General features: G+C 39.8%; 1 protein-coding gene across 2 annotated transcripts; it reads right to left on the bottom strand.

Moving 5' to 3' along the window:
• Positions 1–24366, bottom strand: primpol (primase and polymerase (DNA-directed)). Of its 2 annotated transcripts, none has more exons than XM_046327656.1 (14): positions 24217–24366; positions 23461–23678; positions 22953–23047; positions 22668–22806; positions 20288–20435; positions 18170–18272; positions 17257–17366; positions 16804–16966; positions 15249–15352; positions 13420–13506; positions 9240–9348; positions 3726–3802; positions 3465–3511; positions 1–3030 (listed from the first exon to the last, which is right to left on the bottom strand). In XM_046327656.1, the coding sequence occupies exons 2-14, from the start codon at positions 23641–23643 to the stop codon at positions 2797–2799; spliced, it is 1599 nt and encodes a 532-aa protein (XP_046183612.1). In that variant the 5' UTR covers positions 23644–23678; positions 24217–24366; the 3' UTR covers positions 1–2796. The 2 variants fall into 2 exon arrangements, with proteins under 2 accessions (XP_046183612.1, XP_046183614.1); XM_046327658.1 differs by having other exon boundaries at positions 24127–24257.
• Positions 24367–24457: the final 91 nt, after the last annotated feature.

The following is a 24457-nucleotide window of genomic DNA, read 5'->3' on the forward strand; positions in this document are numbered from 1 at the left end:
AACTTTATTCATTATTTGTTTATTTAGATTCCATTAGTGTTTTCAGAAGCATCTGCTACTCTTCCTGGGGTCCACAAAAAACACAGAACATGACAAGTAACAAAACACTGATAGACAAGGACAGTCGCATAATAAAAAATACAATATACAAACAATGCATCTAAAAAATGTTTGTTGCCTGATAGTTCCCTCTGCTCCATGAGATGTTTAATCCATTTCCAAAATGTAATTTTATTTGCTTGAGTAATTGTAATTGGGAGTTCCATACATTCGTGGCTCTGTATAATAATGTGCGTTGCTGTGAATTCGTTTTGGACTTCGGGACTGTGAAGAGGCCCCTGGTGGCATGTCTTGTGGGATATGTATACGTGTCTAAGCTAAATGCTATTTGATAATGCATACAATCCTGGAATTTTCATTTGCAGTAATATTTCTCAAACTAGAAGAGAAGCAGTTCATCCATCATGAACCCTGACCCAGGATAGACTGGCGTGCATCTTATGTATGGGCTGCTGTGTTTTGAGCCAGCTGCAGCTTTGCTAGGTCTTTCTTTGCCGCACTTTACCATATTACCAGATGGACAGTAATCAAGGTGGGACAAGCCTTAACTTGTACAGTTGATTGTATAAACATTTTTTTCCCATCTTCATGACTTGATAATTGACCCTCCAATGTTATACCTAGGGGTTCGCTTCCTCAACCTACTCAGGGGTCACACTCTTTATGCACAACTCCAGTTGAGGTTTAGGTCTTACTGTTATGTATTTAAGACTAGTTTATTATTAACCACCCATTCTGATACTAACTCTTTATTTAGAATTTCAGTGAGCTCACTGGCTTTTGGGTGCTGATATGTTGTGTGGAATCATCCAGTCATTTTAGCTTCGTGTACGACCTGTGGCAAATCATTTGTAAAAATAAAGGCTTAACGGACCAAGGCAATTGCCCTAAGGGACACTGCACTTTACATATCTGATGTTAAACATCCATTTGACACTGGGTTCTATTGGCTAAATAACTATCCAACCATGTGATTGCAGGTGACTTAAAAGTCATAGCAAGTGAGTTTCTTTAATAACAATTTAAGATCAAACAAAGGCTACACTGAAATCTAACAATACAGCTCCAACTATCATCTTATTATCCATTTATTTTAACTAATCTTTCATCCTAGTCAATGCAGTACTAGTTGAGTGCCTGAAGAATTACCTTGTGTGGCTCAGTTGGTAGAGCATGGCACTTCCAACGCCTGGATTGTCGGTGCAATTTGCACGGGTGACCAGTACAAATAAATGTATCCACTCACTACTGTAAGTTGCTCTGGATAAGTGTCTGCTAAATGTAAAATGTATTTGGTCAAACACAATTTTCTCCATCAGTTTACTAAGAACAGGCTGCAAACTTATTGGCCAGCAAAGTGTGCCTTACTATTTTTAGGCAGTGGAATTACTTTAGCTTCCTTCCATGCTTGGTGACTCAATTTGCAGAAATGGTTCGCAGTCAAATCACCCAGAAAATAATCCAGAACAAACAAGGACCAGAAAACAGGTAAGGAGTTAAATAAATGTAAATGTTCAGTTATCAGAAACATCCTATATACAATTCTACGCTATCAGAACCAGTAGGGCCGACATTCAAAGCAAGGTGCTTTATTGTGCAGCGCACTACACAGCTGACGATGCTCTTTTTAATGGCATATTCCCAGACATTTGTGGTAATTGTCACACTAACGAATCCAACATTTTCTTCCATGAGAGCTACTTAAAAAAAAAAAAAGTTTAGATTTTTTTGCATTTTCACTCAAATACAATTGGATGTTCTGAGTCCATGGCAATGCTTGAATCTGGAGGAAACGAAAAAAATCCATGTGTAATTATCCTTTAATTGCATATCTATGTGGAAGGTGTACTGCTGCTGCTCATTTCATGGGAAAGTATTTCTGGCTACACAGAGTGATAGACAAACTCAATATTACTGGAAATTAATATGGCAGATATTGGTTTGGGTTTTTAATCCAATAGTGGCTGACCAGGGGTTTGATAATGTCAATGCGACATTGACTAGATAGTATAGCTGAGAGCTTGCAGTGTGATACTTGTGAGATTTGTTTATGACCGTTTGCAGTGGAACACATGATAATTGCATGTACTTTCAGAATTGTTTGGCTTGCTACTCATAGGTGGGCTGCGAGCTATCTGCACCTTGCGATCGACCTGTTGGAGATCCCTGCTATAGGCCTAAGTAATTGGGAAAAACCTCTTTTATAAAGTGCATTAACTGCCAGTAATTGAAATTGAGGATTGTACTGAATTTCAATGTTTTTATTTAGCCTTTATTTAACCAGGCAAGTCAGTTAAGAACAAATTCTTATTTACAATGACTGCCTAACCCGGACGACAATGGGCAAATTGTGCGGCCGGTTGTGATGCAGCCTGGAATCGAACCAGGGTCTGTAGTGACTCCTTTAGCACTAAGATGCAGTGCCTTAGACCACTGCTTCACTCAGGAGCCTGTATTACAAATGAGAAATGAACTGTTGGACAAATATAACCTCCCTCTAATGCAGTCTTCTTCCATTCTGCTCCTGTAGACTCACAGGCTGGCAAGCTTTTGTTCCAGCCCAGCACCTGACACCACCAACACACCATCAAGTCCTTGAATAGTTGAATGGGGTGAGTTCCCCCTGAGCTGGAGCAAAAGCCTGGTCACCCTGTCTCTCCATGAACAGAATTGAGGGAAAATGCACTTAGCACTTAGTGGCCGACAAGCACAAATCTTTGAGGGACTCAAACTCAGTCATGTTTTGGAGCAGAAGCTCATCTGGGACATCATCCTCTGCCAAATCGCCTGTGCTTCTCTCAACATCCTCCAGGGCCTCCAGGTAAGCCTGGTCATCCCCCCCAGGGATCGCGGTCTTCTCCCTGGAGAAGTGTTGCTGCCGAGCCCCCCCAGGTACTTCTCCACTGGGAGTGTCTGGCTGAGCTCGATGTTCCCCACGTCGTCCATCAGATATGCCTGGTCCTCCTCATCCTGCCACCAAATAGACAAACACACAGCTTAATAGCTTTATTTTTTTACTTTTGTTATTGTGGGATTCTTTTTTGAAACCCATTCATGTGGGTCGGCAGGCAGGGTAGCCTAGTGGTTAGAGCGTTGGACTAGTAACCGAAAGGTTGCAAGTTCGAATCCCTGAGCTGACAAGGTACAAATCTGTCGTTCTGCCCCTGAACAGGCAGTTAACCCACTGTTCCTAGGCCGTCATTGAAAATAAGAATTTGTTCTTAACTGACTTGCCTAGTAAAATAAAGGTAAAATAAAAAATAAAATGTAGCCAGAGGAAGTTGGGTACCCAACAGTCTCTTTCTGTTTCTTGTGGTGATGTGGCCATTTTAATAGAAAATTACAAGTGTGACTGAGGCGAATCAGACTTTTGTAGCAGTGAGGGGAACAGGTGCAGAACTCACCATTGTTATGAGGTAGCTGATGCAGATGTCCTGTGGTAATGGGTAACCTGGAAGAGTAATGACTGGTTTAAAAGGCACAATCTGTAAGATTTCCTGCTGTTCCAGTCATTTCAATTCATGACATACTGGTACACCAATCACCTAAAACACAGGCTCTTGATTGTGGTGATAAGACTACGTGTGTCAATAGTATTAGATCTATTTAATCAAAGTCAGCAATATTTTTACTTCAATAATATTTCAATGTTAACCAGCGCATACTAGAAGATCTGAAGCTCTTGCAAGCAGGGTCATGACATTTCTGGTACCAGACCTCCTGTTTAAGATCCACCAGAATCCTGTGGGGGGAAAAAGAGAGAACAGTCAGGGGGACAAAAGTAAATTCCTTGTGTTGTGAGGAGGAGGCAAGAGAAGGTCCTAGGGGAGGAATCAAGGATCTCCTCAGATGCATTTTGAGGAGGTGGTTAAGGAATCAAGAAAACATTTCACCAAAGAGTATCAATATACTGACAAGAGACAGGATTGAGTGCTCTAACAATTGGAGCAGGTGGGAACATTCTAGCCAATGAGAGGGCAGATTTGCATGTGAACAGGCACAACTCCAATATATATACACTGCTCAAAAAAATAAAGGGAACACTTAAACAACACAATGTAACTCCAAGTCAATCACACTTCTGTGAAATCAAACTGTCCATTTAGGAAGCAACAATGATTGACAAATTTCACATGCTGTTGTGCAAATGGAATAGACAACAGGTGGAAATTATAGGCAATTAGCAAGACACCCCCAATAAAGGAGTGGTTCTGCAGGTAGTGACCGTAGACCTATTTTCAGTTCCTATGCTTCCTGGCTGATGTTTTGGTCACTTTTGAATGCTGGCGGTGCTTTCACTCTAGTGGTAGCATGAGACTGAGTCTACAACCCACACAAGTGGCTCAGGTAGTGCAGCTCATCCAGGATGGCACATCAATGCGAGCTGTGGCAAGACAGTTTGCTGTGTCTGTCAGCGTAGTGTCCAGAGCATGGAGGTGCTACCAGGAGACAGGCCAGTACATCAGGAGACGTTGAGGAGGCCATAGGAGGGCAACAACCCAGCAGCAGGACCGCTACCTCAGCCTTTGTGCAATGAGGAGTATGAGGAGCACTGCCAGAGCCCTGCAAAATGATCTCCAGCAGGTCACAAATGTGCATGTGTCTGCTCAAACGGTCAGAAACAGACTCCATGAGGGTGGTAATGAGGGCCCGACGTCCACAGGTGGCGGTTGTGCTTACACAGCCCAACACCGTGCAGAACGTTTGGCATTTGCCAGAGAACACCAAGATTGGCAAATTCGCCACTGAACGTTCTGCTGCCTGCAACATCCTCCAGCATGACCGGTTTGGCGGTGGGTCAGTCATGGTGTGGGGTGGCATTTCTTTGGGGGGCTGCACAGCCCTCCATGTGCTTACCAGAGGTAGCCTGACTGCCATTAGGTACCGAGATGAGATCCTCAGACCCCTTGTGAGACCATATGCTAGTGCGGTTGGCCCTGGGTTCCTCCTAATGCAAGACAATTCTAGACCTCGTGTGGCTGGAGTGTGTCAGCAGTTCCTGCAAGAGGAAGGCATTGATGCTATGGACTGGCCTGCCCGTTCCCCAGACCTGAATCCAATTAAGCACATCTGGGACACCATGTCTCGCTCCATCCACCAACGCCACGTTCCACCACAGACTGTCCAGGAGTTGTAGGGAGGTCATACAGGCACATGGAGGCCACACACACTACTGAGCCTCATTTTGACTTGTTTTCAGGACATTACATCAAAGTTGGATCAGCCTGTAGTGTGGTGATCCACTTTAGTTTTGAGTGACTCCAAATCCAGACCTCCATGGGTTGATAAATTTGATTTCCATTGATAATTTGTGTGATTTTGTTGTCAGCACATTCAACTATGTAAAGAAAAAAAGTATTTAATAAGAATATTTCATTCATTCAAATCTAGGATGTGTTATTTTAGTGTTCCCTTTATTCTTTTGAGCAGTGTATATAAAAAAAATCTCAGTTGCAGGGATGCCATGTGTCCACTTACAGTGCATTCGGAAAGTATTCAGACCTCTTGAATTATGACATTTCTCTACAGCCTTATTCTTTTTTTCTCAATTTATACACAATACCCCATAATGACAAAGCAAAAACAGATTTTTTGAAATGTTGAAAAACTGAACTGAACTATTACATTCACATAAGTATTCAGACCCTTTACTCAGTACTTTGTTGAATCAATCAATCAAATGTATTTATAAAGCCCTCCTTACATCAGCTGATGTCAAAGTGCTGTATAGAAACCTAGCCTAAAACCCCAAACAGCAAGCAATGCAGGTGTAGAAGCACGGTGGCTAGGAAAATCTCTAGAAAGGCCGGAACTTAGGAAGAAACCTAGAGAGGAACCAGGCTATGAGGGGTAGCCAGTCCTGAAGCACCCTTGGCAGCGATTACTGCCTCGAGTCTTCGGCATGACGCTACAAGTTTGGCACACCTGTATTTGGGGAGTTTCTACCATTCTAATCTGCAGATCCTCTCAAGCTCTGTCTGGTTGGATGGGGAATGTCGCTGCACAGCTATTTTCAGGTCTCTCCAGATGTTGGCTCGGGTTCAAGTCCGGGCTCTGGCTGGGCCACTCAAGGACATTCCTGTGTTATCTTGGATGTGTGCTCATGGTCATTGTCATGTGGGAAGGTGAGCCTTCGCCCCAATCTGAGGTCCTGAGCAGGTTTTCATCAAGAATCTCTCTGTAATTTGCTCTGTTCATATTTCCCTCAATCCTGACTAGTCCTTGCCACTGAAATACATCTTCACCACCATAATTCACCATAGGGATGGTGTCAGGTTTTCTCCAGACGTGAAGCTTGGAATTCAGGCCAAAGAGTTCAGAGAATCTTGTTTCTTATGGTCTGAGAGTCCTTTTTTGCAAAGTTCAAGCGGGCTGTATTTGTATTTATTAGAGATGCCAAAGCAGCAGCTAATCTTCTTGGGGTCCAGCAAAATTGAGGCAGTTTGTTTATACAATAAAAAAAAACATTACAATACATTCACAACACACCGTGTGCCCTCAGGCCCCTACTCCACCACTACCACATATCTACAGTACTAAATCCATGTTTATGTATAGTGCGTAGGTTATCGTGTGTGTGTGTGTGTGTGTGTGTGTGTGTGTGTGTGTGTGTGTGTGTGTGTGTGTGTGTGTGTGTGTGTGTGTGTGTGTGTGTGTGTGTGTGTGTGTGTGTGTGTGTGTGTGTGTGTGTGTGTGTGTGTTTCTGTACCAATGTTTGTGTTGCTTCACAGTCTCCGCAGTTCCATAAGGTGTTTTTAAAAAATCTGTTTTTAAAAATCTAATTATACTGCTTGCGTCAGTTACTTGATGTGGAATAGAGTTCCATGTAGTCATGGCTCTGTAGTACTGTGTGTCTCCCATAGTCTGTTCTGGACTTGGGGACTGTGAAGAGACCTCTTGTAGCATGTCTTGTGGGGTATGCATGGGTTGGTGCATTCAACATGTCAATACTTCTCATAAATAAAAGTAGTGATGAAGTCAATCTCTTCCACTTTCAGCCAGGAGAGATTGACATGCATATTATTAATATTAGCGCTCTGTGTAAATCCAAGGGCCAGCCATGCTGCCCTGTTCTGAGCCAATTGCAATTTTCCTAAGACCTTTTTTTGTGGCACCTGACCACACGACTGAACAGTAGTCAAGGTGCAACAAAACTAGGGCCTGTAGGACCTGCCTCGTTGATAGTGTTGTTAGGAAGGCAGAGCATCACTTTATTATAGAGTCTCCCCATCTTAGCTACTACTGCATCAATATGTTTTGACCATGACAGTTTACAATCCAGGGTTACTCCAAGCAGTTTAGTCATCTCAATTTTCACATGATTTATTACAAGATTTAGTTGAGGTTTAGGGATTAGTGAGTGTTTGGTTCCAAATACAATGCTTTTAGTTTTAGAAATATTTAGGGCTAACTTATTCCTTGCCACCTGCTCTGAAACTAACTGCAGCTCTTTGTTGAGGGTTGCAATCATTTCAGTCGCTGTAGTAGCTGACGTGTATAGTGTTGAGTCATCCGCATACATAGACACTTTTACTCAAAGTCAGTGGCATGTCGTTAGTGAAAAATTTAAAAAGTAAAGGGCCTAAACAGCTACCCTGGGTGATTCCTGATTCTAACTGGATTATATTTGAGAGGCCGCCATTAAATAACTCCCTGTGTGTTTTGTTAGACAAGTAACTCTTTCTCCACATTATAGCAGGGGATGTAAAGTCATAACACATACATTTTTCCAGCAGCAGACTATGATCGATAATGTCAAAAGCGGCACTGAAGTCTAACAAGACAGCCCCCACAATCATTTTATCGTCAATTTCTCTCAGCCATGCTTGTTGAATGTCCTTCCCTATAAGTATGCTGAAATGCTGTTTACTGTGAAATAGCATTGTATCTGGTCAAGCACAATTTTTTCCTAGAAGTTTACTAAGGGTTGGTAATAGGCTGATTGGTCTACTATTTGAGCCACTAAAGGGGGTTTACTATTCTTGGGTAACAGAATGACTTTAGCTTCCCCCCAGGCCTGAGGGCACACGCTCTCCAGTAGGCTTAAATTGAAGATGTGGCAAATAGGAGTGTCATGTGCCTTTTATTGAGGAGTGGCTTCCATCTGGCCACTCTATCATTGGTGGAGTGCTGCAGAGATGATTGTTCTCCCATCTCCACAGAGAAACTCGGGAGATCTGTCAGAGTGACCATCGGGATCTTGGTCACCTCCCTGACCAATGCCCTTCTCCCCTGACTGCGCAGTTTGGCCGGGCGGCCAGCTCTAGGAAGAGTCTTGGTGGTTTCAAACTTCTATTTAAGAATGATGGAGGCCACTGTCTTCTTGGGGACCTTCAATGCTGCTGACATTTTTTCGGACACTTCCCCAGATCTGTGCCTCGACACAATCCTGTCACGGAGCTCCACGGACAATTCCTTCAACCTCATGGCTTGGTTTTTGCTCTGACATACACTGTTAACTGTGGGGCCTTATATAGACAGGTGTGTGCCTTTACAAATCATGCACAATCAATTGAATTGACCACAGGTGGACTCCAATCAATTTGTAGAAACATAGCAAGGATGATCAATGGAAACGGGATGCACCTGAGCTCAATTTTGACTCTCATAGCAAAGGTTCTGAATACTAAGGTATTTATGTTTTTAACTGTTTTCGATTTGTCATTATGGGGTATTATGTGTAGATTTATGAAAATTGTAATTTCATACATTTTAGAATAGAACATAACAAAATGTGGAAAAGGGGAAGGGATCTGAATACCTTCGAGTCCACTGTTTATGTACATTTGTAACAACCTAAACATTACAAAACTTAAATTCAATCAAATAAGCCTCAAGTAGCAAATTAGCAATACATTTTTTTATGTTGACCAAACAACACTCTTCCATTGACCTCTATACAAAAATCCCCACTCCCACTGCTTGACGCTATATTTTCGCATGGACAGATGCTTTGCCTCTTCCTCTCTGGATTCAGCAACAAAGGGCTTTATCACGATGCATTTAAATGGCTTCCTCTCCTTCAACTGCACTGATCTGAAAGAACATGGGGCTATTTGGGCTATTTGCTTTCACCCGTCCAGTTATTTTAGATCAATACATAATCCAGTAATGAGGAAGGAAGGATGACACTTTGGACTACTGAGACAGATCCCCTCAATTCCAAACTAGACACTCACATGATGTTGTTGCTTTTGTGGCACCGGTGAACATTCTGACACCAGCGGTACTTTAGGATGTCGTAGACAAGTAACTGCTCTGAAACAAAGTAATTCCACCGTCGTATGCCTGTTAGGGAAATATAAAAGTTTCCAATATTTTCAACACTTCAACTTGGTTAATTTGATACACTACAGATCTTTAATGCAGCAGCAGTTAGATTGTTTTATTATATACTAGAGGTCGACCGATTAATTGGAATGGCTGATTAATTAGGGCCGATTTCAAGTTTTCATAACAATCGGAAATCTGTATTTTTGGACACCGATTTAAAAACCTTTATTTAAAACCACTTAAGCTTAGGGCTTACTTTTTCGAACATTCTGTTAAAAATCGCGCAACATTTCAGCGTCCTGCTACTCATGCCAGGAATATAGTATATGCATATGATTAGTATGTGTGGATAGAAAACTCTGACGTTTCTAAAACTGGTTAAATCACGGCTGTGACTATAACAGAACGTGTGTTTCGTCGAAAAGCGCAAGGAAAACTGATCACCAAAAACTGGAAAAAATATCGATGCGCCACTTGCATGTATTGTCTATGGGACAGCAAATTAGACGGGGCCGAGATTGCAAGTCCTACAGCTTCCACACGATGTCGCCAGTCTTGTCAATTGCCTGGGGGTTGTTTCTTGGTCAAATGAGTAAGAGAGATTCCTTCCGGTCTCCGACAGGATGTTTTGGAAGAGAGATTTCCGACCATGATTTGAAGACGTGGAGCTATTGAATACACATCGCCCCGTGATCAATTTGATAGATTATTAACGTTTACTAATACCTAAAGTTGGATTACAAAAGTATTTCGAAGTGTTTTGTGAAAGTTTATCGTCAACTTTTTTAATTTTAAAAAATGACGTTGCGTTTTAGAACACTGTTTTTTTCTGGATCACACACTTTTCATAGATCGATATTTTGGGTATATATGGACCGATTTAATAGAAAAAAAGACCCAATAGTGATGTTTATGGGACATATAGGAGTGCCAACAAAGAGGCTTGTCAAAGGTAATGAATGTTTTATATTTTATTTCTGCAATTTGTGTAGCGCCGACTATGCTAATTATTTTGTTTACGTCCCCTTCGGGTATTTCGGGGTGTTGCATGCTATCAGATAATAGCTTCTCATGCTTTCGCCGAAAAGCATTTTGGCTAGATTCACAACGAGTGTAGCTTTAATACAGTACCCTGCATGTGTGTTTTATGAACGTTTGAGTTTTAACGAGTGCTATTAGCATTTGGCGTGGCGCAATTGCATTTCCTGATGGCTAGATGGGACGCCTGCGTGTCGGGTGGGCTTAAGAGGTTTTAACTAGGCAAGTCAGTTAACCTGTTGAGTGTAGGGGGCAGTATTTTGATGTTTGGATGAAAAACGTACCCAAATTAAACTGCCTATTTCTCAGGCCAGTATCTAGAATATGCATATAATTGTCAGATTAGGATAGAAAAAACTCTAAAGTTTCAAACTGTCAAAATATTGTCTGTGAGTAAAACAGAACTGATATTGCAGGCGAAAACCTGAGGAAAATCCAACCCGGAAGTGCTGTTTTTCCTGAAAGCTCTCTGTTCCATTGCCTGCCTTCGCTCCATTTAAAGGGATATCAACCAGATTCATTTTCCTATGGCTTCCACATGTTGTGAACAGTCTTAGACATAGTTTTGGGCTTTTATTTTGAAAAATGAGCGAGAAAGATCACACCGCACCATTGTATGGCTGGGTGCCAGCAGCATTTGGAATGCGGAGCAGACATTTCCTCCCTCTCTCCTATTGAAGAAGGTACAGTCCGGTTGAAATATTATCGATTATATTGTAAAAACAACCTGAGGATTGATTATTTAAAAAAAACGTTTTACATGCTTCTATGAACTTTACGGAATTTTCGTCTGCCCAGTCGTGACGACTCGAGTTTGTGGATTTCTGAACATAACACTCCAACCAAATGGAGGTATTTTGGATATAAAAATAATCTTTATGGAACAAAAGGAACATTTATTGTGTAACCAGGAGTCTCATGAGTGCAAACATCCGAAGATCATCAAAGGTAAGCGATTCATTTGATTGTTTTTCTGACTTTCGTGACCAATCTACTTGGCTGCTAGCTGTTAGTAATGTTTTGTCTACTGAGAGAGATGTCCTTACATAAAAGCTTTTTGAAATCTGACATGCCAGGTGGATTAACAACAAGCTATGCTGTGTTTTGCTATATTGCACTTGTGATTTCATGAAAATTACATATTTTTAGTAATTTAATTTGAATTTGGAGCTCTGCAATTCAGCGGTTGTTGACGAAAATGATCCCGCTAACAGGTGCATGCACCTGTTAGCGGGATCATTTTCGTCAACAACCGTTAAGAACATACTTATTTTCAATGACGGCCTAGGAACGGTGGGTGAACTACCTTGTTCAGGGGCAGAACGACAGATTTTTACCTCGTCAGCTCGGTGATTCAGTCTTGCAACCTTACGGTTAACTAGTCCAACGCTCTAACCACCTGCCTTACATTGCACTCCACAAGGAGCCTGCCTGTTACGTGAATGCAGTAAGAAGCCACGGTAAGTTGCTAGCTAGCATTAAACTTATCTTATTAAAAACAATCAATCATAATCACTAGTTATCTAGCATGTCTTGCGTTGCATATAATCGATGCGGTGTGCATTAGCGAAAAAGGACTGTTGTTGCTCCAACGTGTACCTAACCATAAACATCAATGCCTTTCTTAAAATCAATACACAAGTATAGATTTTTAAACCTGCATATTTAGTTAATATTGCCTGCTAACATGAATTTCTTTTAACTAGGAAAATTGTGTCACTGTGTGAAGACTATTTCTTCCTAACAACGACAGCCAACTTCGCCAAATGGGGGATGATTTAACAAAAGTGCATTTGCGGGAAAAAAAGCACAATCGTTACACGATTGTACCTAACCATAAACATCAATGCCTTTCTTAAAATCAATACACAGAAGTATATATTTTTAAACCTGCATATTTAGGTGACAGTGTCACTTCTCTTGCGTTCATTGCACGCAGAGTCAGGGTATATGCAACAGTTTGGGCCACCTGGCTCGTTGGGAACTAATTTGCCAGAATTTTACATAATTATGACATAACATTGAAGGTTGTGCAATGTAACAGGAATATTTAGACTTATGGATGCCACCCGTTAGATAAAATACGGAACAGTTCCGTGTTTCACTGAAAGAATAAATGTTTTGTTTTCGAGATGATAATTTCCGGATTCGACCATATTAATTACCTAAGATTCGTATTTCTGTGTGTTATTATATTATAATGAAGTCTATGATTTGATAGAGCAGTCTGACTGAGCGGTGGTAGGCACCAGCAGGCTCGTAAGCATTCATTCAAGCAGCGCTTTTGTGCGTTTTGCCAGCAGCTCTTCGCAATGCTTCAAGCATTGCGCTGTTTATGGATTCAAGCCTATCAACTCCCAAGATTAGACTGGTGTAACCGATGTGAAATGGCTAGCTAGTTAGCAGGGTGCGCGCTAATAGCGTTTCAAACGTCACTCGCTCTGAGACTTGAAGTAGTTGTTCCCCTTGCTCTGCATGGGTAAAATTGCTTCGAGGGTGACTGTTGTCGATGTGTTCCTGGTTCAAGCCCAGGTAGGAGCGAGGAGAGGGACGGAAGCTATTACACTGGCAATACTAAAGTGCCTATAAGAATATCCTATAGTGAAAGGTATATGAAATACAAATCGTATAGAGAGAAATAGTCCTATAATTCACATTATAACTACAACCTAAAACTTCTTACCTGGGAATATTGAAGACTCATGTTAGAACTGAAATGTTAGCTTTCTTACATGGCACATATTACTTTCTTCTCCAACACTTTGTTTTTGCATTATTTAAACCAAATTGAATATGTTTCATTATTTATTTGAGGCTAAATCGATTTTATTGAGTTAAGTTAAAATAAGTGTTCATTCAGTATTGTTGTAATTGTCATTATTACAAATAAATTGTAAAATATCGGCCGATTAATCGGTATCTGCTTTTCTTGGTCCTCCAATAAATCGGTATCGGCTTTGAAAATTCATAATAGGTCGACCTCTATTACATACAGTGCATCTAAAATAATACATACAGTATTTATCTAACAGCTGATTTAAAACTTACTTCCTTGGATGCCATCCTTTTTCACCACAGAAAGAACAAAGTTGTCCACTTCTTTGTGGGGAGAACACTGGTAGCCTCCCAAAGAGTCTTATATTGAAGGATGACAAACAAAACAATATCTTTCATAGAAAGGCTATTAAATTCAATAACCCCTGTTTTCAGTAAAAACCAGTATTAGCCAGAAGTTTAACATTGGCAATGAAATCTTCAGACCTGGGTCAAATACATATGTCATATTACTTAAAATACTTGACTTGAGCTTGACATAGCCTGCCTGGCGCAATGGAATAGTCCCAAAAGTGCATACAAAATACAAAAGTGTATTCATCTGTGTCTGTATATATATACAGTACCAGTCAAAAGTTTGGACACACCTACTCATTCCCGGGTTTGTCTTTATTTTTACTCTTTTCTAGAATAATAGTGAAAACATCAAAACTATGAAATAACACATATGGAATCATGTAGTAACCAAAAAAAGTGTTAAACAAATCAAAATATATTTTATTTGAAATTCTTCAAAGTAGCCAACCTTTGCCTTGACAGCTTTGCACACAGAGTATTCATTCCCTTGACTTATTTCACATTTTGTTGTGTTACAGCCTGAAATTTTTTTTATTAAACAGATTTTTTCTCTCACCCATCTACACACAATACTTCATAATAACAAAGTGAAAATATGTTTTTTGGCGCATTCATTTAAAATAAAATGCAGAAATAATTTACAAAAGTATTCACACCCCTGAGTCTTACTGGATACGTCTTAGAGCTTCCCACATCTGGATTGTGTAACATTTCCACATTCTTTTCTAAATTCTTTCAGCTCTGTTCAACTGGTTGTTGATCATTGCTAGACAACTATTTTCAGGTCTTGCCAAAGATTTTAAAGTAGATTTAAGTCAAAAATGTAACTTGTTCACTCAGGAACATTCACTGTCTTCTTGGTAAGCACCTCCAGTGTAGATGTGGCCTTGTGTTTTAGGTTATTGTCATGGTGAAAGGTGAATGAATCTCCCAGTGTCTGATGTAAAGCAGAATGAAGGAGATTTTCCTCTAGGATTTTGCCAATTTTTTATTATGTACATGCTTCCTTCTCTTCACTTTGTCATTTAGGTTAGTATTGTGGAGTTACTACAATTTTGTTGATCCAGCCTCAGAGTTTAATGGCTGTGACAGGAGAAAACTAACTGTTTTAAAGTCATCATTGGCCTCATGGTGAAATCCATGAGTGGTTTCCTTCCTATCTGGCCACTGAGTTGGGATGGATGCCTTTATCTTTGTAGTGACTTGGTGTATTGACACACCATCCAAAGCCTTATTAATAACTTCACTATGCTCAAAGGGATGTTCAATGTCTGCTTTATTTAAAAAATATATATAATTAAGACCTCTCTACCAATAGGTGCACTATTTTGCGAGGGTTTAGAAAACCTCCCTGGTTGAATCTGTGTTTGAAATTCATTGCTCGATTGAGGGGTCATACAATTATGTGTGGGGTACAGAGATGAGGTAGTATGGTGTTAAACACCATTATTGCACACAGTGCGTCCATGTAACTTATTATCTGAGTTGTTAAGCAAATTGTTATGAACTGATTTAGGCTTGCCATAACAAAGGGGTTGAATACCTATTGAGTCAAGACATTTCAGCTTTTCATTTGTAAACATTTCTAAAAACATAATTCCATGACATTATGGGGTATTGTGTGTAGTCCAGTGACAAATAATCTCGTATTTTATAGAATGATTCACCTGGTTTGGGTGAGGTCATTAACAACTTTGCTCGCACGTACACAACACACACACAGCTCTGTCTTCCGGGGTCAGTACCTGAAACACAGTGTGAAGTCGAACCCAGCTGAGCATGAGGCTTGGGGCATATCCCGTCCCTCTCGCCATGGAGGTCCCATGTCAGAATCTTCTGACCGGTGAAACTGCAGACCAATATTGAAATTAGAGGTCGACCGATTAATTAGGGCCGATTTCAAGTTTTCATAACAATCGGATTTGCTGATTAAAAAAAATTCAAGTCAGGTTAAGTCAAGTCAGGTTAAGAACTCATTCTTATTTTCAATGACGGCCTAGGAACGGTGGGTTAACTGCCTTGTTCAGGGGCAGAACGACAGATTTTCACCTTGTCAGCTCAGGGGATCCAATCTTGCAACCTTGCAGTTAACTAATCCAAAGCAATAACGACCTGCCTCTCTCTCGTTGCACTCCACAAGGAGACTGCCTGTTACACGAATGCAGTAAGCCAAGGTAAGTTGCTAGCTAGCATTAAACTTAACTTATACAAAACAATCAATCATAATCACTAGTTTACTACACATAGTTGATGATATTACTATATATTATCTAGCGTGTCCTACGTTGCATATAATCTGACTGACCATACAAGCATACAAGTATCTGACTGAGCGGTGGTAGGCAGAAGCAGGCGCGTAAACATTCATTCAAACAGCACTTTTGTGCGTTTTTTGCCAGCAGCTCTTCGTTGTGCATCAAGCATTGCGCTGTTTATGACTTCAAGCCTATCAACTCCCGAGATGAGGCTGGTGTAACCGAAGTGAAATGGCTAGCTAGTTAGCGCACGCTAACTAGAGGGACGGAAGCTATACTGTTTCACTAGCAATACTAAAGTGCCTATAAGAACATCCAATAGTCATAGGTTAATGAAATACAAATGGTATAGAGGGAAGGGAAATAGTCCTATAATTCCTATAATAACTACAACCTAAAACTTCTTACCTGGGAATATTGAAGACTCATGTTAAAAGGAACCACCAGCTTTCATATGATTTCATGTTCTGAGCAAGGAACTGAAACGTTAGCTTTCTTACATAGCATATATTGCACTTTTACTTCTCCAACACTTTGTTTTTGCATTATTTACTTGAGGCTAAATTGATTTTATTGATGTATTATATTAAGTTAAAATAAGTGTTAATTCAGTATTGTTGTAATTGTCATTATTACAACAATAATCGGTATCGGCGTTGAAAAATCACAATCGGTCGACCTCTAATTGAAATGTCAGAATATTACGCATGTTGAATAGTCAAGCACTTCCATCTCAATCCAAATGTTAATCTTCAACACACACCCCTGCTCTTCCTTCCTCCCACTTAATGTCGCATGACGAAACCAGCATTCAGTGGGCTTGTTTGATAGCATTTTTTAAAAAATGATTTCAACCAGCTTTGCCAGGTCAGTTCACAGTCAAGTCACCTGTAGTTCCTGGGTAAAGTTTCCCCTAGGTACAGATCTAGGATCACCATCCCCTGAGACATCCCAATAAATGCCAACCTGCCCAGTTATGGGGAAAATGCTAAACTGACCAAAGATCAGAATCTAGGGGCAACTCCACCCTTCACTTTATCTGTACCTTACGTTGCTGATTAAGGAGGACTGGAACAAGCTCTCCTCTATAGAGATGTTCCTTTTAGGCTTGGTGATGAACTTGTTGTCCTCTGCGACAGTGAAGGCTACATTCTTCCCCACCTTAGATGACTTGTAGAGTCGGAAGTTTCTGTTCTTGGTGTACACACCTACATTTCATCCATTGTAACATAAATTAACACAAACAAGTGGAAATTAGTATTACTGACACAATTTACAATGCATTGACAAGATAAATCAAATTCCATACAACTATAGACTGGTTATAAAAAATAAATAATTGATGGACAAACACAGCAATAAAATAGAGATATAATCATCTAAAACAGAACAAAATTCAAAGATAAAGATTAATTGTCAATGCTTGTATCTACTATTTAAGCCTCATTTGAAAGTAAAGGTAAAATTGACTTTTCAAGATGCTTCAGGTGACACTTACCGAGGTCAACAAAAAGCCCATCCTGTCCGTCCATGTTTTTCACCAACAGAAAGCTGAGGTCCCTCTCTTCCTGTCTGGGCCTCTTGGCCTGTGGACTTCCAATCAGCCCCCTAATATTAATAATACATAGGATTTACAGTCAGGTCCATAATTATTGGTACTCTTGAAAAAGATAACCATAAAAAGACTGTATAAGATAAATAATACAAATACTGAGCTATATTGTATGCTCAATTTAATTCCATTTTTTATTATATTATTTTATACTAATATAACTTGCACAGGGAAAGAGATTTTGTTTCTTAAGAAAGATAGGGGTCAAAATTATTGGCACCCCCGTTTTCAATGTATGGAGTATAACAAAACTGAGCCTTTTTCGAAAATGTTTAATGAGATTGGAGAACACGTTGAGAAGGATCTTAGACCATTCCTCCATACAGAGTCTTTCAAGATCCTTGATATCCTTTGTCTGCTCTTATGGATTGCCCTCTTCAATCCAATCTTATTAAACATTTTAGAATGAAGCTCAGTTTTGCTATCCTCACAAGGGGAGGGTGCTAGAGTACTGAAAAGAGAGGGGCCAATTATTTTGACCCCTATATTTGAGAATTTTTGTATTACTGTTTAAACAAAATATATTTCATTAAGCAATTGTATTAGTATAAAATATAATTTCCCCATTATATGGAACATGCAATATATCTCAGTATTATTTATTTTATACAGTATTTTGTGCCAATATTTATCAAGGGTGCCAATTATTATGGACCTGACTTTTCTAATCCCTTAAGTATTGTGTTGTAGTATTGAATGAATCTATCAATTAGTTTCTTAGTTAGTAATTGCGTTAAATCTCTTGGAATAATAAGATAAAGTGTTACCAAAATTTGTTTTAGAACATCAAATGACAGACCTTTTGCCACTGTCCCCTGTGACTCCACCCATGTCATTCTCAAGTTCACTTCCCCTCCTATTCACGCTCAGCACTGGTTGCAGAATCAAATGGATAAATTGCCCTTTAAAAAAGACAAAATGCATACTTGATTTATTGATGAGAGATATTTTTTAAATCAGCACAAGCCTACATTGATCAGAAAACAATTCATTTTATTTTCTACCTCCAACATAAAGCAATAATATTGTGAAGTTGAGTTTAATATCGATACTGAACAAGAATATAAAAGCAACATGCAACAATTTCATTGATTTTACAGAGTTACAGTATTTCATATGAGGAAATCAGTCAATTGAAATAAATAAATTAGGCCCAAATCTATGAATATCACATGACTGGGAATACAGATATGCATATGTTGGTCACAAAAGAAATGGGCCTCAGGATCTCATCACTGTATTTTTGTGCATTCAAATTGCATTCTAATTGTGTTTGTTGTCCATAGCTTATGCCTGCCCATACCATAACCCCACCCCCACAAAGGGGCACTCTGTTCACAACAGCAAACTGCTCGCCCATACGACGCCATACACGTGGTCTGCAGATGTGAGGCTGGTTGGACATGCCTCCAATGTCTTTTTAGAGAATTTGGCAGTGTTATGGTAGAGGAATTAACATGAAATTATCTGGCAACTGCTCAGGTGGACATTCCTGCAGTCAGCATGCCAACAGAACATTTCTGGGATCTTTAATTTCAGCTCATGAAACATGGGACCAACACTTTACATGTTGTGTTTATACTGTTGTTCAGTGTATACAGTTGAAGTCGGAAGTTTACATGTGTCATTCAAACTTGTTTTTCAACCTCTCCAGAAATGAATTGTTAAACAAACTATAGTTTTGGTAAGTCGGTTAGGACATCTCCTTTGTGCATGACAAAAGTCACTTTTCCAACAATTGTTTACAGACAGATCATTTCACTTATAATTCACTGTATCACAATTCGAGTGGGTCAGAAGTTGACATACACTAAGTTAACTGTGCCTTTAAACAGCTTGGAACATTCCAGAAAATTATGTCATGGCTTTAGAAGTTTCTGATAGGCTAATTGACATCATTTGAGTCAATTGGAGGTGTACTTGTGAATGTATTCATTGAAGGTAAATCCCTACCTTCAAACTCTGTCCCTCTTTGCTTGACAACATGGGAAAATAAAAAGAAATCAGCCAAGACCTCCACAAGTCTGGTTCATCCTTGGGAGCAATTTCCAAATGTCTGAAGGTACCACGCTCATCTGTACAAACAATAGTATGCATGTATAAACACCATGGGACTACGCAGCCGTCATAGAACGCGTCTCCTTGGTGAGCGCTATCTCCTAGAGATGAACGTGCTTTGGTGCGAAAAGTGCAAATCAATCCCAGAACAAAAAGCAAAGGACCTTGTGAAGATACTGGAGGAAACCGGTACAAAAGTATCCATAGTAAAACAGGTCCTATATCGACATAACCTGAAAAAGCCAGACTGCGGTTCGCAACTGCACATGGGGACAAAGATCATACTTTTTGGAGAAATATCCTCTGGTCTGATGAAACAAAAAATTAAACTGTTTGGCCATAATGACCATCGTTATGTGAGCAGGAAAAAGGGGGAGGCTTGCAAGCCGAAGAACCCATCCCAACTGTGAAGCACTTTGTGGGCAGAACTGAAAAGGTGTGTGCGAGCAAGGAGGACAACAAACCTGTTTCAGTTACACCAACTCTGTCAGGAGGAATGGGCCAAAATTCCCCCAACTTATTGTGGGAAGCTTGTGGAAGGCTACCCAAAATGTTTGACCCAAGTTCAACAGTTTAAAGGCAATGCTACCAAATACTAATTGAGTGTATGAAAACCTCTGACCCACTGGGAATGTGAGGAAATACATAGAATATGAAATAAATCATTCTCTCTACTATTATTCTGACATTTCACATTCTTAAAATAAAGTGGTGATCCTAACTTACCTAAGACAGGGAATTTTTACGAGGATTAAATGTATTTAGCTAAGGTGTATGTAAACTTCTGACTTCAACTGTATATCTCTATCTACGGTCTCGTTTCCACTTTTTTCATCAGAGACAGTAGGAGATTACGTACCGACATGTAGGTTATCCTTAAAAGCTGCATTTGGTAAAATGAAGATGAGATGGCGACTGAATTTTTCCTCTGTGCTGGAGTCAAGGTTCAGAACATCTTTCCCAGAGCACTCAATCCCATACACCTCCTCCAGCTTCTCACACACATACTGTAAACACACAGGAGAAAACAGCGTTACCAAATATAAATATTAATAAACATGTTGAAGTATGTACCGTCGACATTAAAGGTTCAATCTTTGATTGCTACATCCATTTTTGGTCTTTTAAATTAATTATGTACACTACCATTCAAAAGTTTGGGGTCACTTAGAAATGTCCTTGTTTTTGAAAGAAACCACATTTTTTTGTTAATTAAAATAACATCAAATTGATCAGAAATACAGGGCGGACATTGTTAATGTTGTAAATGACTTTTGTAGTGGGAAACGTATGATTTTTTTATGGAAAATCAACATAGGTGTCCAGAGGCCCATTGTCATCAACCATCACTCCTGTGTTCCAATGGCAAGTTGTGTTAGCTAATCCAAGTTTATAATTTTAAAAAGCTAATTGATCATTAAAAAATGTTTTTGCAATTATGTTAGCACAGCTGAAAACTTTTGTCCTGATTAAAGAAGCAATTACAACTCTCCTTCTTTAGACTAGTTGAGTATGTGGAGCATCAGCATCTGTGGGTTCGATTACAGGCTGAAACTCGTCAGTCTATTCTTTTTCTGAGAAATTAAGGCTATTCCATGCGATAAATTGCCAAGAAACTGAATATCTCGTGCAACGCTGTGTACTACTCCCTTCACAGAACAGCACAAACTGGCCCTAACCAGAATAGAAACAGGAGTGGGAGGCCCCGGTGCACAACTGAGCAAGAGGACAAGTACATTATAGTGACTAGTTTGAGAAACAGATGCCTCACAAGTCCTAAACTGGTAGCTTCATTAAATAGTACCCGCAATGTCAACAGTGAAGAGGCGACTCTGGGATGCTGGGCATTTAGACAGAGTTGCAAAGAAAAAGCCATATCTCAGTGGCCAATAAAAAGAAAAGATTAATATGGGCAAAAGAACACAGACACTGGACAGAGGAAGATTTGGAAAAAAGTGTTATGGACAGACAAATCTAAGTTTGAGGTGTTCAGATCACAAAGAACAACATTCGTGAGATGCAGAAAAAATGAAAAGATGCTGGAGGAGTGTTGACACCATCTGTCAAGCATGGTGGAGGCAATGTGATGGTCATGGGGTGCTTTGGTGGTGGTAAAGTGGGACATTTGTAAAGGGGATCTTAAAGAAGGAAGGCTATCACTCCATTTTGCAACGTCATGCCATACCCTGTATGTGCGTAATTGGAGCCAACTTTTTCCTACAACAGGAACCCAAAGCACAGCTCCAAACTATGCAATAACTATTTAGAGAAGAAGCAGTCAGCTGGTATTCTGTCTATAATGGAGTGGCCAGCACAGTCACCGGACCTCAGCCCTATTGAGCTGTTGTGGGAGCAGCTTGACCGTATGGTACGTAAGAAGTGCCCATCAAGCCAGTCCAACTTGTGGGAGGTGCTTCAGGAAGTATGGGGTGAAATCTCTTCAGATTACCTCAACAAATTGACAACTAGAATGCCAAAGGTCTGCAAGGCTGTAATTGCTGCAAATGGAGGATTCTTTGACAAAAGCAAAGTTTGAAGGACACAATTATTATTTCAATTAAAAATCATTATTTATAACCTTGTCTTGACTATATTTCCTATTCATTTTGCAACTAATTTCATACATGTTTTCATGGAAAACAAGGACATTTCTAAGTGACCCCAAACTTTTGAACGGTATTGATTCTTGAAGAATGTAACTTATGTTGAACTGTCATACCATCAGAACCTAAAATATAAGCTCGTTTTTCTCCATTGTATGTAAACAATGTAGCTGTAAACAAACACTGTATAGCCTCAAAACATGATTAAAATTATGCAAGTGAGTATTTGCATCCATAGCTCTGTCTATGAATTTGAGAGTGGATACATTAATATTTAATTCCTCAGAATGTACAACAAAAAACAACTTTCTACAGATCCCACTTCATTTGGACCATCAGTCATAAGGGCTACATAACACTGTCATAACAATGAAATAACATTTGTCCTAAACAGTCTTGGCAGCTGGCTTCACCTTATGGCAACTGACTTTACACTGTCATGCCACAAACCATTCATTTGATTAGCCAGTTTGCTAGCTAGTTTGCCTCGCCAATAGGCTGATCTAAACATTGTGTGTGTCATGTCAGTGTAAAGTAAATTGTCATAACAATGACATAACTAACACCATAAACAACATATTTGACCCAAGTCTATTTTGCACTTCAGAGGGAAGGAAGCATTCAATGTTTGCGTACCTGGATGAGGGAGGCCACCATGCACTTCCCATCAAAGCCCTTATTGGAGGGCCTGTGGAACTCCAAGTCAAAATATAGCTTGCAAACAGCCCCCTCTGGGATCACCTCATAGCAATGCATCAGAGATTGCCTGTAGGTACTAATTAGTTGAAATTGAAAGGGTTGAAGTGCAGTAGTACCATTGGTTAACAGTCTTCAGTTATGACAAATAGGACTTTCTTATTTCTTAACTGCCTATGAAGGTATAAAGTTGTATTGAAGTGAATGGTGTAACCTTATACATACCTGTAGTAATGCCATAGCTCACTGTAACTGGTGACCAGGAAGATCCTCTGACCCATCTTTGCCTGTTCCTTCTCAAGTGCAAACACGTGTACATCCTTTGAATTAGAGGGCAGTCAAAACTACAGTTAGCTGAAAACAATGTAGTTTTTTCTGTTATTATGACTCATTGGGGCGGCAGTGTAGCCTAGTGGTTAGAGCGTTGGACTAGTAACCGAAAGGTTGCATGGTCGAATCCCCGAGCTGACAAGGTACAAATCTGTCATTCTGCGCCTGAACAGGGCAGTTAACCCAATGTTCCTAGGTCGTCATTGAAAATAAGAATATGATCTTAACTGACTTGCCTAGTTAAATATAGGTAATATAAAACGGAAGTGCAATGAAACACAAAAGGACATAAAGCCTGCTCACAGATCTGTTTGTGCTCTCTTGTCAAATCCTATGGTCAATGTCAAACATGACAGCACAAACGGATCTGGCACCATGTTACTCCAGACATGCTGGTGCATACCTCTCTGCAACTCTGTGCAAAGTTGATAGCCATACATTGACGAGGGAAGAGCTTCCATATGGAGGATGGCTGCCATGGCCGGGACAGCCTAGGTTTGTAGCATGAGGTCAAAGGACACTGCTGGAAGGACTGAGCTAGTTCTTCCACCTTCTTCAATCTGTTTTCCCAATCACCTTTGTTCATCTTCTATGTGATGCTGGCTGCCACCACAGTCATTTCTGCATGTAAGAAATAAAATAAAAACAAGTTTTTGATTAGTGTTATTAATATCTAACTTAGCAATGATCAATACTGAAGGCATTACAATAGACCTATGGCTCCATCTCTGATATTTCATTCACAGCAATGTGATTGTGAAGCCCCATCATTATTAGGAGAGAATGGATGGAATGTGGCTGGATTAATGTACCTAGCTAGGGACAACTTTCAAATTCAGACACATTGGATGCAATGACTGACAGCCCGTGAGAATGACAAGATTGTTTTAGCGACATTCATACATTTGTTTGCAAGCATTCGATTGTGTATGAATTGGTACCAATTAAATGTGTATACAGCCTGATTAAATCAGACTAGCCATACACACTGCACATTTAGCCGGAGTTGAGTTTAATATGTAATGTTGTTAATGCTAGTAACACTAAAATGTATAATAATATGTCAAACCTGCTTAACGTTTCCTAAACTAAGCTAATTGGCTAGCTAGCTAACGTTACAGAATTCGACTTAAAGCAGGAACTGAATCTATCTACTTACAGGAACCCGTGTTGAAAACGTTGTTTTTCAGCGAAATGTTACGTACTTCATGGAAGAACGTATGGTGCGTTCCAGTGCGCTAGAAGTGTGCCTTTACTAAATCCAATTAATTGAGCACATGCTGAATTCGTGCAATATGGATCTGAAATATTGCAAATGCATATAGCCCACCAATATGGAGCCACCATGTATATGTACACGTTTATTATTATCAATATTATTTTAGATGGGATCATATGAG

Source organism: Oncorhynchus gorbuscha, linkage group LG24 (assembly GCF_021184085.1).
Source record: "Oncorhynchus gorbuscha isolate QuinsamMale2020 ecotype Even-year linkage group LG24, OgorEven_v1.0, whole genome shotgun sequence".
Classification (NCBI taxonomy): domain Eukaryota; kingdom Metazoa; phylum Chordata; class Actinopteri; order Salmoniformes; family Salmonidae; genus Oncorhynchus; species Oncorhynchus gorbuscha.